At 39.0% G+C, this 14,394-nt stretch overlaps 1 protein-coding gene across 3 annotated transcripts in view; it reads right to left on the reverse strand.

The window, feature by feature from the left end:
- The window catches only part of COL28A1 (collagen type XXVIII alpha 1 chain), an 88,741-nt gene that overhangs the window by 7,440 nt on the left and 66,907 nt on the right, over positions 1 to 14,394 (reverse strand). For all 3 annotated transcript variants that reach the window (XM_063303676.1, XM_063303675.1, XM_063303677.1), the window contains exons 26-33: positions 9,753 to 9,821; positions 8,386 to 8,454; positions 6,190 to 6,270; positions 5,971 to 6,006; positions 5,002 to 5,038; positions 3,401 to 3,955; positions 1,577 to 1,755; positions 1,200 to 1,431 (exon numbers count right to left, since the gene is read on the reverse strand). In XM_063303676.1, the coding sequence (XP_063159746.1) occupies positions 1,200 to 1,431; positions 1,577 to 1,755; positions 3,401 to 3,955; positions 5,002 to 5,038; positions 5,971 to 6,006; positions 6,190 to 6,270; positions 8,386 to 8,454; positions 9,753 to 9,821 (1,258 nt within the window). The remainder of the gene's footprint in view (positions 1 to 1,199; positions 1,432 to 1,576; positions 1,756 to 3,400; positions 3,956 to 5,001; positions 5,039 to 5,970; positions 6,007 to 6,189; positions 6,271 to 8,385; positions 8,455 to 9,752; positions 9,822 to 14,394) is intronic.

Below are 14,394 nucleotides of genomic sequence, written 5' to 3' on the forward strand. Positions count from 1 at the left end.
ACAATGTGATCTGAGTTTTATCTGAATCCCATAAACAGATAAAGGGATTCCACTTAAAAAGATAGGACACACAACCATGTGCAGCATCAAGTCTTTATTGAATACAATGAGCCAACATTCCCTGTCTGTGTGAAGAAAAACATTCGCCACTAGCTGTTTTGGCTCTTCAGGCTGGAGCATTAACTAGCTGCTTTAGAGTTGTAAATCCTGTAAGCAGAGGTGTAATTGTAAGCACAGGCTGAGCTCAAAGGGAATAAACTCCCTACGGAAGTTTACAAGACATGGAAATGTTTATCATCACAATCAAGGACTGAAGTTTTGAAGAAGGTTTGCAACAGCTAGGCATAGCTGGGCATGTGAGTATACAAGGTAAAGTACTATATACAAAGTTGGGCTGGCATGGAGTTACTCCAGTGCCAAATAGACTTGCCTGTGCTAGCTGCTGCTCTGCCTCCCTGCTAAGTGGCTTTATGAGATTACAATGCTTTCCATGGGCTGGCAGGATGAAATTCCAGTACAAATTCTAACTCGTAAGGGCCAGGGACAAGTGGTTGGTCTCATTGCCAACCTGGGCTCTGGCTCCTTGATTGCCATGACTTTTCAACTACGGGGAAGAAAGTAGTGTGAATAGTGCCAGTGCAGAAGGAAGGAAGGAAAGAAGCAAAGCAATTGCGAATTTCCCCTTTTGGTTTTTGATATTAGAAACTGTCATGCTGGTAGTCCTTATACCAATCGAAGCGATTGGTTATAGTCCTTGACTTACAACCACAATTGGGACCAGAGCTTCCATCACTAAGCGAGGCAGTCGTTAAGTGAGACACTCAATTTTATGACCTTTTTGCCATGGTCGTTAAGGGAATCATATGGTCATTAAGCAAATCCAGCTTCCCCCACTTGTAGGAAGCTGGCTGGGAAGGTCACAAATGGCAATCATGTGACCCCATGTGACCCCAGGATGCTGCAACCGTTGTAAATACATGCTGGTTGCCAAGCGCCTGAATTTTGATCACGTGACTGTGGGGACACTGCAAGTCATAAGTGCAAGGACTGGTCATAAATCATTTTTCAGCACAGTTGTAACTTTGAATGGTCACTAAACAAATGATTGTAAGTCGAGGACTACCTGTATATGATTCCTCTGAGGAGGAAGAAAATCTGTCCCTCCATTTTACCCCTCCAGCTTTAGAACACTTCCATACCTTTCATAGCATGTATTACTCTAGGAAGCTGTACAACGGCTGGCGTAGGTCGCACATGTCTAGTTACATTAGACACAACTGCTAGATCCGGATGCTGAGTGCTAGATTCCAAATAATCTTGTCGGTTGACTGGCCACCTATGATGCTCAGGGATATGCTTAGAAGAGGTTGAGGTAACATTGTGATCCCGATCCAAATACAATGCTCCTTTCTCACTGGGTCTCCTTGAGAACTATATTTACAGTAAACAAAAAAATCAGTAATAAAATTTGACAATGCTCAATTCAAAGGCTGTGGACTTGCAGAAAGTATGTATTCTATCATTAAATTTTTGTACAAATGCCTCCTGTACAAATGCCACTTTTAGGAATACTTACAGAGTCAATAGTCTCTGGCTCAAGTGGGGGGACATATGGACCAGGAGGATCCGTTCTGGCTACCTGACTGCCATCTTCGCCGGTTTCAAGTCCTGGAGAAAAAGCTGAACTGAGCACTTTGGTGATGTAGGAACTGAAATCATCTTCACAAATTTGTTTGAAGATTTTATCCTCAAGAGCTAAACAAATGAAAAAGAAAACAGTATTATACAATGGAAATATAGATAGGAATTACTTAAACTTAGATGTGATCACCTTTTTTGCCCACTTATAAATGCAATGTGTATTGAACAGGGAAAGACAGGGTGGTACCCAGAAGCACGAGTGTGCTCAGACCTCCCTAGGGGCTCACTAGCTTCCCATCCCTCTTTTTAAAAATATATATTCTAATTAATAACATTAGGAAGGCGGCATATTGCAAAGCAAAATACCAGCCTTTAGCATTTATTTATTTAAAGGAATATTTTGGGTTCCGCAAAATCCCCCTGGCAAAGGATCACAGATAGTCTGCTTTCTAGTAAATAAGTGTGTTTTGACAGTAGTTTGTGAATGGGCCCATGGTAGCCATTGATGGAATGGGTGTGCCATACATTCTCAAAATTCAGAATGGCTCAGAAAGGTTGACTCTCTCTGGTGCAGAGTGTGTGTCCATTTTTACACTACAAGTGGCCACTAACTTTCTTGTAGCCTCAGTGCCAGTTTTACACTTGGCTAAATCCTTTGATTTGGTGCTTAGTGGGAGATAAAACCATCCACTTGGAGTATAGGAACAAGAGAAGCAGATCTGGATGACTTTCTTGGCTTTCTGTGTGTTTCAGATGATCAGAGTTTAAATAAATAACTCCATCATCTGAACTTGCAACTTGACTGTTATTCTAAAACCACAATACAGATTTACAAAGCAAATGCTATTCTGCAGCACAGCAGATCCCCTTAAAAAGTAACAAAGCTTTCTGTCTATCCCTAAGAAAGTGCATTATAGTGCTTTAAGAGTATCACAGTCAGAGGGATATCACTGAATGTATATGTGTGAAGATGAATACATTGATGTTATCCATTTTTCCATCAGGTAAAATTGATAACAAGAGGACTCAACTGGGAAATGCATGTTTTGCCTACAAAAAAAAAATCACGTTTATTTATTGGAGTTGCTTCTGGACCTGACATTGATACCAGATTCTCTTATGATTCTCCAGAATGCATTTTATCAGTTTTAGCACCAGTTGTACTGTCTAATGGAAAACAGAAACTTGGGTATTGTTTATACTAAGATGACTCCAAGGCAGGGGCAGGATTACTGCAATGTACTCTATGCTGGGATGACTGGGGAAATGTTCATAAAATCTAATTACTGAAGTACAAATTGCAGCTCTTTCCCAGTTGATACATTTGAGTTGTTATGCTCCTATCACCTATGCTGCAATCTCAGGCACTAATACTCAAAAGATTGTACCTAATGGCTGCTACTGACTGTGATTGTTCCTTTAATTCCCCATGCAACAATTTCTTCATTTTCATAGGCCTCTATTTTTGCTATCTAATTATGCTATAGGTACATGCTGCATTTTTGTCCTGTTTGATACCTCAGTTCCTGAAAAAAGTCAGGAACTAAATGAGCTTTCTCTTTATCATCCCTGGAGAAGTTTCAATATCTATATTTTGCAAGAGGGTGAGCTTTAAAAAGCTTGTAATAAAAGCTCATTATAAAAAGCTAATAATGAGCCCTGGTTAAAATAATAACTGACAAATGAATAACATATCTGATGCATCCACAGATTTAGCCACATGAATACCACAGTCCAGGTACAGGCAGCTCACTCTTACCTTGCAGAGTCATGAAGTCATCTATCTGGTAGACATGCTCACTGTCTGGGTCAGTAGCAATTAGATCCATTTCTTTTCGAAAGTTTTCAAAATTGGGATCGGTCTTCTGTACCACTCCAATTACAAATATTTCTATGTTGAGGGCATGGGCATCTCTCACCACAGTTTTCAATGCATGTGGGTCACGTTGATCTGCTTGCCCATCTGTTATTACAACCGCCACCTTTCTAACTCCTTGTCGAGCCATCTGGAATATATCAATGGCTTTGCTTATAGCTGTAGCAGTATATGTGCCTTCCCCATGATATTGCATTGCATCCACAGCGCCTTTCAGACTGTCTTTGGTAGGGAATTGCTGCAGCGTGGACACCACATCCACTTTGAGGCTAAAGTTGATGATGCCAATGCGGGCTGTGGCTTGGTTGACTGTGACAGCATCAATCGTGGTTTTTACAAACTGTTTGATCCTTTCAAAGTTTTCAGGCCCAACGCTTTCAGAACTGTCAATCACAAACACAAGCTCCAAAGGATTTTCTTTGCACTTAACACCACAGCCTGAAATAAGTGTTAGATAGAATAAGAGCGTAAGCAATTTGTTGCATGTATGATTTCCCAAGAACTAATAACTAAAAACCTGAAACACACACAAAGTGTTTCTCATGTGAGCTGCACAGAGTTGTGTTTAAGATGGGTGGCCATGCAAACCTTTTAGATAGATAGATAGATAGATAGATAGATAGATAGATAGATAGATAGATAGATAGATAGATAGATAGATAGATAGATAGATAGATAGATGATAGATAACATGTGCCTTTTTTCCCTTCGAGGCCAAGCATTTTTCAGACCTCTATTTCAAGGCACTGAATCAGGTTCAAATCTGATTTGATAAAAGCCAGTGTTTTGAAGCTGCCCATCTACTATTAATGTCCAAAGTGAAGATTGAGCAGCAGGCACACAGATAATTAGCTCATGGAAATGCCTCTACTACAGAGAAACTGTGTAGAGTTTCACTTTACAGATTCAATTTACATTATAACAGTTTCCAAATTTGAAAAAAAACATAAAAATTAACGTGCAAATTTTACACTAAATTATAATCTCCAATACTGTCTTTTTTCTGCAAGTAGCTATCTACTGACATTCCTGTCACTGTGTGGCTTTTAGACCCCAGTCCAAGTAAGTGTATACATTGTTACTTAGAATAACAATACTAGAGTTCTTTTGTGTTTTCAAACAGATTACACACACCCTAGCAAGGTTTCTTGTTTTATTTAATTGGTTAGGTATTCCTAACACACCAGAAAAAGACAGAGATAATCTGGAATGATAGAGAGCATTTTAGAAGCTGGAGTGGGTTTTGGGACTGACTAGCCACGCCCACTATGGCAACCATCTTGTGAGAGGTATGCTCTAAACAATTGTCAGCATAAAGCATTGTATGAACACTTGTCCAAGCTTTTGTGTAACAGAGCTATCTTTCATTTTCCTTCCACTCATGAATTTTAGCCCCACCCAATATACTGATAAGATTTATTTTAAATTCTTTAAGCAAAATGATTTCTACAGTGAAATGATTTCTTTCCTTAAGTAGATCTTACCACATATCTCCATAATGAGTTTGATTATTTCTTCTTTCTGAAAGAGAGCAACCCCTTAATTTGGTCTTTCAGAATTAGAAATGCCATAGGTATTTTTAAAAATAGTTTTCAGTGGGCCATATTTATACAGCATGTTTAACTGAGTCCCTGGGGGAAGGGGGATGAAGAGTATGTTGTGTGAATACTCCAACCAGGCAGCTGACCCAGATAGCCCTTGAGTTAGTAAGGCCAACATAACTCTCCCCAGTTAGATGTTATCTGAATTGTTTACTGGAAGGTTAATTGTCCCTTCTCTTCCGAGACTAAGTCCTAGACAGGCCTTTAAAAATGTGGCTTCCCTGGGAATTCCATCTCTTACCATATTTTAGTTTTTACTCCTTCTGCAACTATGCAGGAGGGAGGGTAAAGAAGGAGAAAAAAGAGATAGAAGCTGGATAATCATGTCCAGGATGGTGCTGATCCAGTCATGCTACCATAAATTTTTTGAAAAATTGCTCTGGCAGGAAAAAAAAAAAAGCAATAGTGACTACTTCCAAGTTTCCTCTGCCATGGCCTGGAAGACTCAGAATATAGCTACTCCTTATTGACTGGATCACCAGAAAATATACACTGCCACCACATGGAAGTCTGTAAATGGGGGAGCAGCAAAATGAGTTATTCAAGCTACTTGGACACAGCCAATGTATATTAGTGATAATGTACATTGGCCCTGTCCAAGCATGCCTATCATTTCTCAATATATTTTAACAGACAATTGTGTGGTTGATTTTTATTTGCTTTATGCAAATACATTAGAAATACTGATAAATTCCAATCTAGCACTATTCAGATATTCTTCTGGTTGTTTGGGCAGCTGGTTGTTTCCCATTCTAATTTCACACATATGCAAAATAAATAGCTAAACTGTGCTAATTGTGGTTTTTACTATAAATTAATATTTTGATGTCAACAAATAAGAGATGTACTTACAGTAAGACCAGGTTCGCCCTTTGGTCCTGAAAATCCCTAAAATATAAAACAATGGCACATTATTTCATAATCTTAAGTGCAACATATTGTTGTTTTGTAGTATGAATAATGGATTGGCTCCAGAATAAGTCAGATGTGCTAAAGACCATTTGATTTCAATAGATGCTCCTCATATGACTAAGTCTAGACCCAACCCAGTGTGAAATATTTAAGCTTTACCCTTGGTCCCTGAGGGCCGGGTTCTCCAATTTCTCCTTTGTTACCTCTCTTTCCCTGATCTCCCTTCTCTCCATAGTCACCCTAAAAAGACAGAACATTGTTTTAATCACATGAATAAATCACAGGAAGACATATCTTAATATTACTTCAAGGCATTTTGCTGTTCTTTTTGATGAAGAAAGATACTGAGTTATGCAGATCAAATATAGCTAGAATAAAAGGAAGTTATACAAAATAACCTGCCCTAGCATCTTTCTGCACAATCACTGCAATAAAGTACAATTGATATTCAGCTTTTTTCATTAAATCTATTAATGATTCATTAATAGGTAGCCTTTGTAGGTATAGACACATCACAGCATTTTTTTCAGTATGCTTCTTGACTTTCATGACTAGAGTACAATGTTTGCACTGTTAGGTCTCCTTTCCTAGGTACTAGTATGTAAATTGATCACTTCCAATCTGTTGGCTATATTCTCCAGATTTGCTGGCACAGTTTGGTTAGAACTTTTACTGATTCTTCTGTTGATTGCAGTATTTCTGTAGATATTCCATCAATTACTGTAGCCTTCCAACTTGGTAATGATCAGTGTGCTGATCTAACTTCAGCTTCTAATACTGAAGTACATCTTGTAAATAGGGAATACATTCTAAGGTATCTTAGACATTGACATCTCTATTGTACAGAATTTTTGTATGCTCCTTCCTTCTTTGTTTGATCTTTGAATCAGTTACCACCTGCCCATTGGCATCCCTTACCATACATCTGTAAGCTTGAAATCTCCTGAGTTTGTCGATCTTTGGGAAGACTTTCCTTGTTTTTCAGTATCTGTTTCCATCTTCAGTGTGTTTAGAGATGTTGTACTACTGCTTCTTGTCTCTTCTAACAGGTCTTTGAAATTCTTGTTAAGTTCCTTCCTGAAATCTTTGTGTTTGGGGGCTTTGGCTTCTCTTTTCTTGGCAATCATCACTGTTTCTTCAGATATCCTGTCTGCTCTCTTCTGTTTCTTGTCTTTGGCAGTCTCCTTTCACATTCATCCTCGATAACGTCTTTGATTTTATTCCATAGTTTCTCTGGTTCTCTATCAATGAGGTTCAGGACTTCCAAGCAATTCCTGTTGTTCTGCTTGAAAATTGTGAGTATATGCTCAAGAACATCTTGTGGAAACTGGCTGGCTTCATTCTGCTTTAGCTTGATTTGGAACTTGCACATGAGCAGTTAGTTATGTACAAACAATCTACAATTCTTCTCTTACTGCACTCACAAAAGTTGGGATTGCTGTATAGAATATAATTACACAACAGTTGTGGATCTCACCCGTTACTGTGTGTTGATTCTACTGATTCTGTTTCATTGATTAACTGAATGCCTAAGGTGGAAATGTAATTGTTCTCTTACTCTGAACTTTCCATAGGCATCTAGTTGGTCACTATTTAGTTGAATAACTAGGTAGGTATTTAGTTTGATTGAGTATGACTATTGTCATACTCAATCAAACTGAAGTATGCTAAAGTATGCTATTAAGCAAGATTGTTTTGCAGCTTTATGTCTTTTCATCTTTAACAGAACGCAAGAAAGAAAACCTGGAAAAGTTGAAGACCAGGCTCTTCAGGAAGGCTTCTAGAGATGTGGAAGTTTAGCCTAACACTAGAGATAGCACTGGCAATGGAAGTCGATAGGAGTGACGCAATGTTTCTAACCCTATCTTTGGCAATTCGTAAGCCATTCTGAGTCCATGGGAATCAGCAGCATGGAAGTCCAAGCAAATAAACAAACTGGACACTGTAAAATTCCATAAATGAGGCAGGTTGATTACATGATAAAAGCATAATCTAGTAATCCCCCTGTTCCTCTGTTGCAGGAGATGTTTTGTTATTTTTTCAAGAAACAAAATATTATCGCCCATAGGAATCTTGGCCCATTGTTTCCAGTGTTTAATGCGGGGGGGGGGGGAAGAATGCTGATTCACTTTTAAACCTCATCGTGAATAAAAATTGAGGAAGAAATTCAGATTTGTAGATATACTTGCCCTTTTAAAAAATAAAACAGTAGGAAAACTTTCCTATGAACAGTCTGAAATCTGATTCAGTAAGGTAATTGGAAAAGTGCCATCAGTGTTAGTAACCAGGGTATTCCTAAATAAGGTATACAATGAATATTTAATCTGATTGATTGCTGAAAGGCAAACCTCTTACCTTCAGACCAGGTAGTCCAATTCCTATGGAGCCCTTTGGTCCCTGTGAACCTTGAACTCCTTGCTCTCCCTGAAAATAACATGGAAAAGTAATTCTAGATTTACCTTTGCAAAAGATCTATCTTGCACTTTAATATTTAATAAACTAAAGAAACCTCTGATCTTCAGTGTTTATTTCGGTTATGGGAAAGGATTCTGTAGATCCTGATAAAGCTGGCTTCCAACTCCCACAATCTTTGATCACTGGCTCTCCCAACTGGGCTGATGGAAATTAAGAATCCAGAGATATATGGAAAGTTGTATACTGTTCACCTTGACTGTAAGTAATTTTCTGTTTAAATGCAGTGGTGGTTCAGCTTTATATCTCTTGGGCTTGGACTTCAATGTACACATAGCTATGTTTGTTAAATAGCTACCTTTATCAAACTTACAGAAAGCAATGATATAAATACTTCTCTATAGTTATTGAGGTTTGGCAAGTTATTATATCCCTCTCAATAGCACACCTTTATTGTCCGTTGCCTATAGAGCCATTGAGTTAAATGTAAACAAAAAGCAAATAATTATTCAGCCTGTGAATTTGTGTTTCCAATGAACAGTGTTTACGTATACGAGCCCAGGGACTGGAACACAGATGTTTTATAATGATACAGCTATTGAACAACCAAAAGCAATTTTCTGTTTTCTTTTTTAAAAGCTCCAAACTGCTGAATCCTGGGGTTTTAGGAAAATACAAAGGAAGTCATAACTCTGGTATCCCTGTGCCAAATGAGGTGTTCATTTGCATATGCTAATTTCTATGCATTGATACAAATTTGGACTAGCTGCTATCTTATCATAGTGGGAAAGTCAATGCCTCTTGTTCAGTCCATGGTCCAAGTCCTAAGTGCTGATTAGCCCTTCTAAGGAGTATATTTTCCTTTCTTTCTTTTAAATTAGTTGAAACTGGCTGCTAGCCCTTCAAATAAACAGGGTGGATCTGCTGGCCTTCCAAATATTATCAGATTATAGTGCCCAACATCTGTTACCTTAAAGCACACTGGCTGAGTCTGCTGGGAGCTCTAGTTCAACCACATCTGGAAGGCAATTAGTTTCCCACCCTGAAACAGAGGATACCTTCCCATAGATGTCCTCCTGGCAATATTTTAGTTATTGATGCTGGACTGTCCCCTTTAAAAAGCCACAGGGCCACCTTATTAGGCTGTATTTAAGAATATAAGTTGATATAATTGTAATTGATTTGAGATATGTCAATCAGCTGGAGTTTTTAAATTCAAGGGGAATTTCAGCAGTAAAACAAAATAGCTATGCAAAACATGGGAGGAATGACCTATTTTCAAAAGCCTTCCCTAGCATTAATACTCTTACCTTATTTCCTTGTATGCTATCTCCTGGTGCACCTGGTGGGCCTGGAAAACCCTTTTGTCCCATAACACCCTATTAAAAAAACAAAAACAAACGTGGGGTGGGGTTAGAAAAAAGAATTTAAGAAATCTCCAGAAACTTCCAAACCTCATTAGGTATCTTCCTGTCAGTTTTGAAAAATACAAAACCTGTAAATTTTTGATTAATTTACAGTGTGATTGTACCAAAGGAAAACTAGGATCTTCTGGCCAATCTTTGGATGATTTGCTTCAGATGAGCAAAGATTTTATGTTGCTGTCATTTCACAAACATCAAAATTTCTCTTGCCCCAACACACACACACTTAGACTTCTGAAATGAAGGGCATGTTCACACCACTACTGCTTCCACTTCTTAAATTCTCAGGAGCAATTTGAAGTCAATCTGGGTACATTTTCAATTCTCTGACGTGAAACGCTGAGAACAAGGCATAAAAATCACCACCTTACTCCATCTTCAACAACAGAAATCTCAGCCCCCTCTACAGAATTAAAAAAAATGACTGCCTGTCTCACACAGTGACCCTAGGCAGTTCACAACAACCAATAAAAATAACAATATAAAAACAGATCATACTCTTCCACCAGGTGCCAGACCACCCATACTGTTGACCCCCTGACTCAAACCCAACCTAGTTTGATATAATTCTGTGGCCTTATTTTTGGCTTAGCTTAGAATCATAGAATCACAGGGTTGTAAAGGACCCTTCTAGTCCAACCCCGTGCCCAGTGCAGGTAACTTCATGCCATCCTGGACCAAGTCTAATCTTTTATTGAAAACTTCCAGTGTGTTAGAGGTCACAGCAAATCAGCATGCCTCATTAGCACATGGATGAGTTTGGTCTAGGAAGCAAATTCTCTATGTGCTTCTGGAGGAAGCTGTTTGTTGTCCCTCCCACATTCCTAACTCACTTCCTTCTTCTTCACCATCTGGGCAGCTCTTCCATCTTGGCCATGCAATGGGCCTTGAATCAGGAGGTTCTCCCTTTCTGCATGCAGCTCTTAGCAGCAATGAGGGCTAAGAGTTAATCAGTTTAGGAACAGAAGAAGAACAAGAATCATCTTTTCTGAACAGATGTAACTGGACCAAATAAATCAGTAAGACTCTTTTTACTTACTTTTGAGCCTACTTTGTCTAAGTGTGTAATTCTTTATGCTTGGGTGGGCTAAGTGTGTAAGATCAATAACCTATATTTCTCTAATGTGCTCTTAATGCTATTTAAGATAATATTCTTTTTCTGTGAGCATCTTTCACTGTGTTAAGCTCTGCTTCATTCAGTGGTCCTAGCTGTCCACTAATGGCTTCATAGTGAACCCACAATTTCAGGAGGCAGGATATTCCACTGCTTAATAGCTCTCAAAATTAGGAAATTCCTTCTTACTTCAAGTTTGGATCTCTCTCTGTTAAGCTTCCACCCACTAGTTCTTGTCTTACCCTTAGGTGCTTTGGACAATAAATCCACACCTTTTTCCCTCTGACATCCCTTCATATATTGGATGACTGGTATCATGTATCCACCTAGCCTTCTCTTCTTTAGGCTAAACTTACCAAACTCCTTTAACCATTCTTCATAGCTTTTAGCCTCCAAGCTTAGTAGCATCTTGCTTGCTTTGCTCTGTGCTCTTTCTAGTTCTGCAGCATCCTTTTTGAATTGTGGCAACCAGAACGGAACACAGTATTCCAGGTATACTCTGGCCAGTGCATGTAGAGTGGTATTGCCACTTCCTGTGATTTTGACACTATACCTCTATTGATGCAGCCCAAAACTGCACTGGCGCTTTTGGCAGCTGCAGTACATTGCAATTCATGCTTAATCTGTGACCTACTATGATACGCAGACTTTCTCACAAGTATAACTCCTAAGCCAGGTACATGCTGGCTGGGGAATTCTGGGAGTTGAAGTCCACACATCTGAAAGTTGCCGGGGTTGAGAAATACTGTCTTAAAGCCCTCCATCTTTCTAAGTGTCTTGGTTCCTATTTTGTTCCATGCAATCTCTGTCTTTTGTACCTATTACAATCTTTTGCTCCTTGTAGCTGGACTATTGTCTGCTTTTTCTGTTCCCATTGAGCTATTTTGATTTACATTTGATAAAATAAAATAAATAAAATAAAATAAAAGTTTTGTATTCCATTGTCCTTGTAGATGGCAACCCACAGGCCTAAAGCTTAATGTACACAGGTATTTTAATAAATACCCATACGTTCTTACAGTAAAGACTCATATCTTAATCATATCCTGGTTGTGCTTGGAAGCCACGTCACTTTCTAATTTCCTTCAAATCTTGCATATTATGTCTGGACCTTTAGCTCTGTTTGGATTTTATCTAATATGCACACTAGGTAAATAGTCCAACTCTCTTTGTGACTTTGGGCTAGTCACTCCCTCCCAGCACAACCTGCCTCACACAGCGTTGCTGTTTTGGGGACAAAATGAAAAAGGATCCCAGTGTAAGCCACCTTGAGTTCTTGGAGGAAAAGCAGGGTTTAAATCTAACAAATACCACTACCATATCCTCCTCCTCATTATAGTCCTCACTTAACGACCATCTATTTAACAAATGTTTGAAGTTACAATGGCACTGAAAAAAGTGGCTTATGACCAGTCCTTGTACTTACAACCATCGCAGCATCCCTGTGGTCATGTGATCACAATTTGGGTACTTGGCAACTGTCACACATTTACAACAGTTGCAGCATCCCGTGGTCATGTGATCACCATTTGCAACTTTCCCAGCCAGCATCCAACAAGCAAAGTCAACGGGGAAGCCGGCAGGAAGTTGCAAGGTCAAATGAAGTCTCACTTAACGACTCTGGGTGATTCATTTAAAGACCACAACCGGGACTTCCAGAACTGCCCTTGCTAAGTGAGGCAGTCATGTGATGTTTCGCTTAACAACCGCTTCGTTTAGTGGAGTTGCCGATCCAAATTAGGGTTGTTAAGTGAGGACAACCTATATTATTATTGTCGTTTTTGCTGTTATTCCAGATCCCTTCTGGTTCTTTTTTCACCTGTACTTTGCTTTTTCCTCTTCTAACATAGTATTGGCAGTTACCTAGATGGGAAGTAAAAGTTTCTAGTGTATTCTTTGGGTCAACATGCTCTGATAATCAAACAATGGAATCCCTTTTCCTGAATATGGTCAAGGTTAAACATAACTGTTATTAGTTTTTAATCAGTCAGGAACATTGCTTCATCATGACTGAGTGTGACAGAGGGGCGGGGAACTAATAGGGCTAGTAGGGCCCTGTTTCTTGGCTGTATTAACATCTATGCATTGTTTACTCGGTGCCCATATAGTATATATTTATTTTGTACTTTTAATTGTTTTTAATTATTTTAACTGTTTTATGGTTTTTATGATTGTAAGCCACCCAGAGTCACCTGTTGAAATGGGTGACTATAGAAATTAATTAATTAATTAATTAAGTCATATATAAATATGTGCTGTTGTAGGGATCAATTTTGGATAGGTTATTGTATGTTATCACTGGATATGAAAACATCCGTTTAAGGCACTTATTGTCTGGGAATCCAGACTGGAGGAGTTGTCCTAATACACATGTAGCTATTGTAACAAGGGAGGTAAATCTAATCCTGCACAGAGCATTCAATCCTACCTCTATTGCTAATCAGTATAGTTTGAATTATCCAAAAGTGACCTGTACTGTTCATGGGTATCTTGTTAAATATATTCAGCAAACTTATATACCTAATTCCTAAGCTAGGGTTTTTGGCCAAGACCACCACTGATGAGTAATTAGTAAGAAAAACTGCGTAAATCAGTTCCCATAGAGCTGTCTTTAATTTTAACCATGTCTGTCTCTTGCACATTTCTTTTGTTGGCTCTTGAGGTTGTAGGGGAAAAAACAAATGGAAAAATCCTATAAGCCTGACAGCTGCTCACCTTTGCTACTCAGAAGTAAGGTCCGTTGCATTCACTGAGGTAAGTCTGGGTATAGGACTGCAGCATTCATAGATATAACAACCCCCAGTAAAAGGCACAGGGGATTGAAATTGTAATGATAATATGGTCAAAGTAGGGTCCTCTAATCTATAAATGTAGATTATAATTAATTTAATTTTTCCAAGAGAGAAGCAGCTAAGGAGCAAAACAGTATTGAAATTGGTATCATACAGCAGTCTCTTTCCAGTATGAAAAGGGGCTATATTCTTCATGAGAAGTTTAGAGCACAAGTAGCATTTAATTAATTTGCAAAAGCTGGGCTCAATATCTAAAGTTGTTATCGACTGTGCATCCGAAGTGGCCTGTTTTTCTGGTGAGGAAAAGCTGGGGCAGTGGATTTAGGATTGACTGGAGTGGAAGACATAAGATGCTCCTTCCCCCATTTGATTCCTGTACCACTCCATAAATGCAAATCTAGCAGTGTAACCAGGCCATTCAGTTGCACCGCATTGCACAGCAGCTCGGGGTGGGGGGGAGGGCACACAAACATAAAAAGGGGCAGGGCTTTTGATTGTGGAGTCATGGTATCCATCTTGACTCTGCCCACCCCACAGTCCCATTTCAGCAGCTGCTGAACTTCCATTCAGGAGTCTCCTTCCCCTCTGCCATCTTCCAGCTGGGACAAATCCAGTATGGGAC

The sequence above is a fragment of the Candoia aspera genome, chromosome 4 (assembly GCF_035149785.1).
Source record: "Candoia aspera isolate rCanAsp1 chromosome 4, rCanAsp1.hap2, whole genome shotgun sequence".
Classification (NCBI taxonomy): Eukaryota; Metazoa; Chordata; class Lepidosauria; order Squamata; family Boidae; genus Candoia; species Candoia aspera.